General features: G+C 67.1%; 1 protein-coding gene across 1 annotated transcript in view; it reads left to right on the top strand.

The window, feature by feature from the left end:
• The window catches only part of FBXL16 (F-box and leucine-rich repeat protein 16), a 12523-nt gene extending 12078 nt beyond the window's left edge, over positions 1-445 (top strand). The window contains exon 5 of the mRNA XM_011962483.1: positions 144-445. Coding sequence (XP_011817873.1) covers positions 144-445 — 302 coding nt within the window. The remainder of the gene's footprint in view (positions 1-143) is intronic.
• Positions 446-560: the final 115 nt, after the last annotated feature.

Raw genomic sequence — 560 nt, 5'->3', positions numbered from 1 at the left:
GGTTGGCTGGACCCTTGTCCTTGCCGGTGGGTGGGATCGAGGAGGGGCCTGTGGCTGCTCCAGGTGGGGCAGGAAAGGATTCACGCCAGGGACACTCCCAGGAAGACGAGGGAGGGTCCGGGCCAGGTGATTTGAAGGCGGGGGTCCCCTCTGGCGCAACCACAGGTGTGTACGCATCACGGACACTGGCCTCAGCTATCTGTCCACCATGTCGTCCCTCCGCAGCCTCTACCTGCGATGGTGCTGCCAGGTACCGGCTCTCAAACACCCTGGGATTGGGGAATCGGCGGGGAGGTGGGAGCGCGGGGAGAGCTGCCGGCCCCACTCGGGTCCTGGGAGAGTCTGGGGCCCCTCCCTATCCAGCAGCCGACCTAAGCGGAACCCAGGGGTCCCCGGCGGCCCCCACCAGCACTTCCCAGCTGCCTCCCGGCTCCGGGATGACTGAGGAACCCCGGGCTTGAACCCGCCTAGCCCTCCATGGACCCCAGGGTGCCCTCCTCCTCGGTGCAAGCGGAAATCGTTAAGTCGCTCCTCCACGCCCGACAGGTGCAGGACTTCGG

The sequence above is a fragment of the Colobus angolensis genome, unplaced genomic scaffold (genome assembly GCF_000951035.1).
Source record: "Colobus angolensis palliatus isolate OR3802 unplaced genomic scaffold, Cang.pa_1.0 Scaffold59, whole genome shotgun sequence".
Lineage (NCBI taxonomy): Eukaryota > Metazoa > Chordata > Mammalia > Primates > Cercopithecidae > Colobus > Colobus angolensis.
The sequence above is the reverse complement of the archived record's forward strand: the minus strand, read 5'-3'. Positions and strand labels throughout refer to the sequence as shown.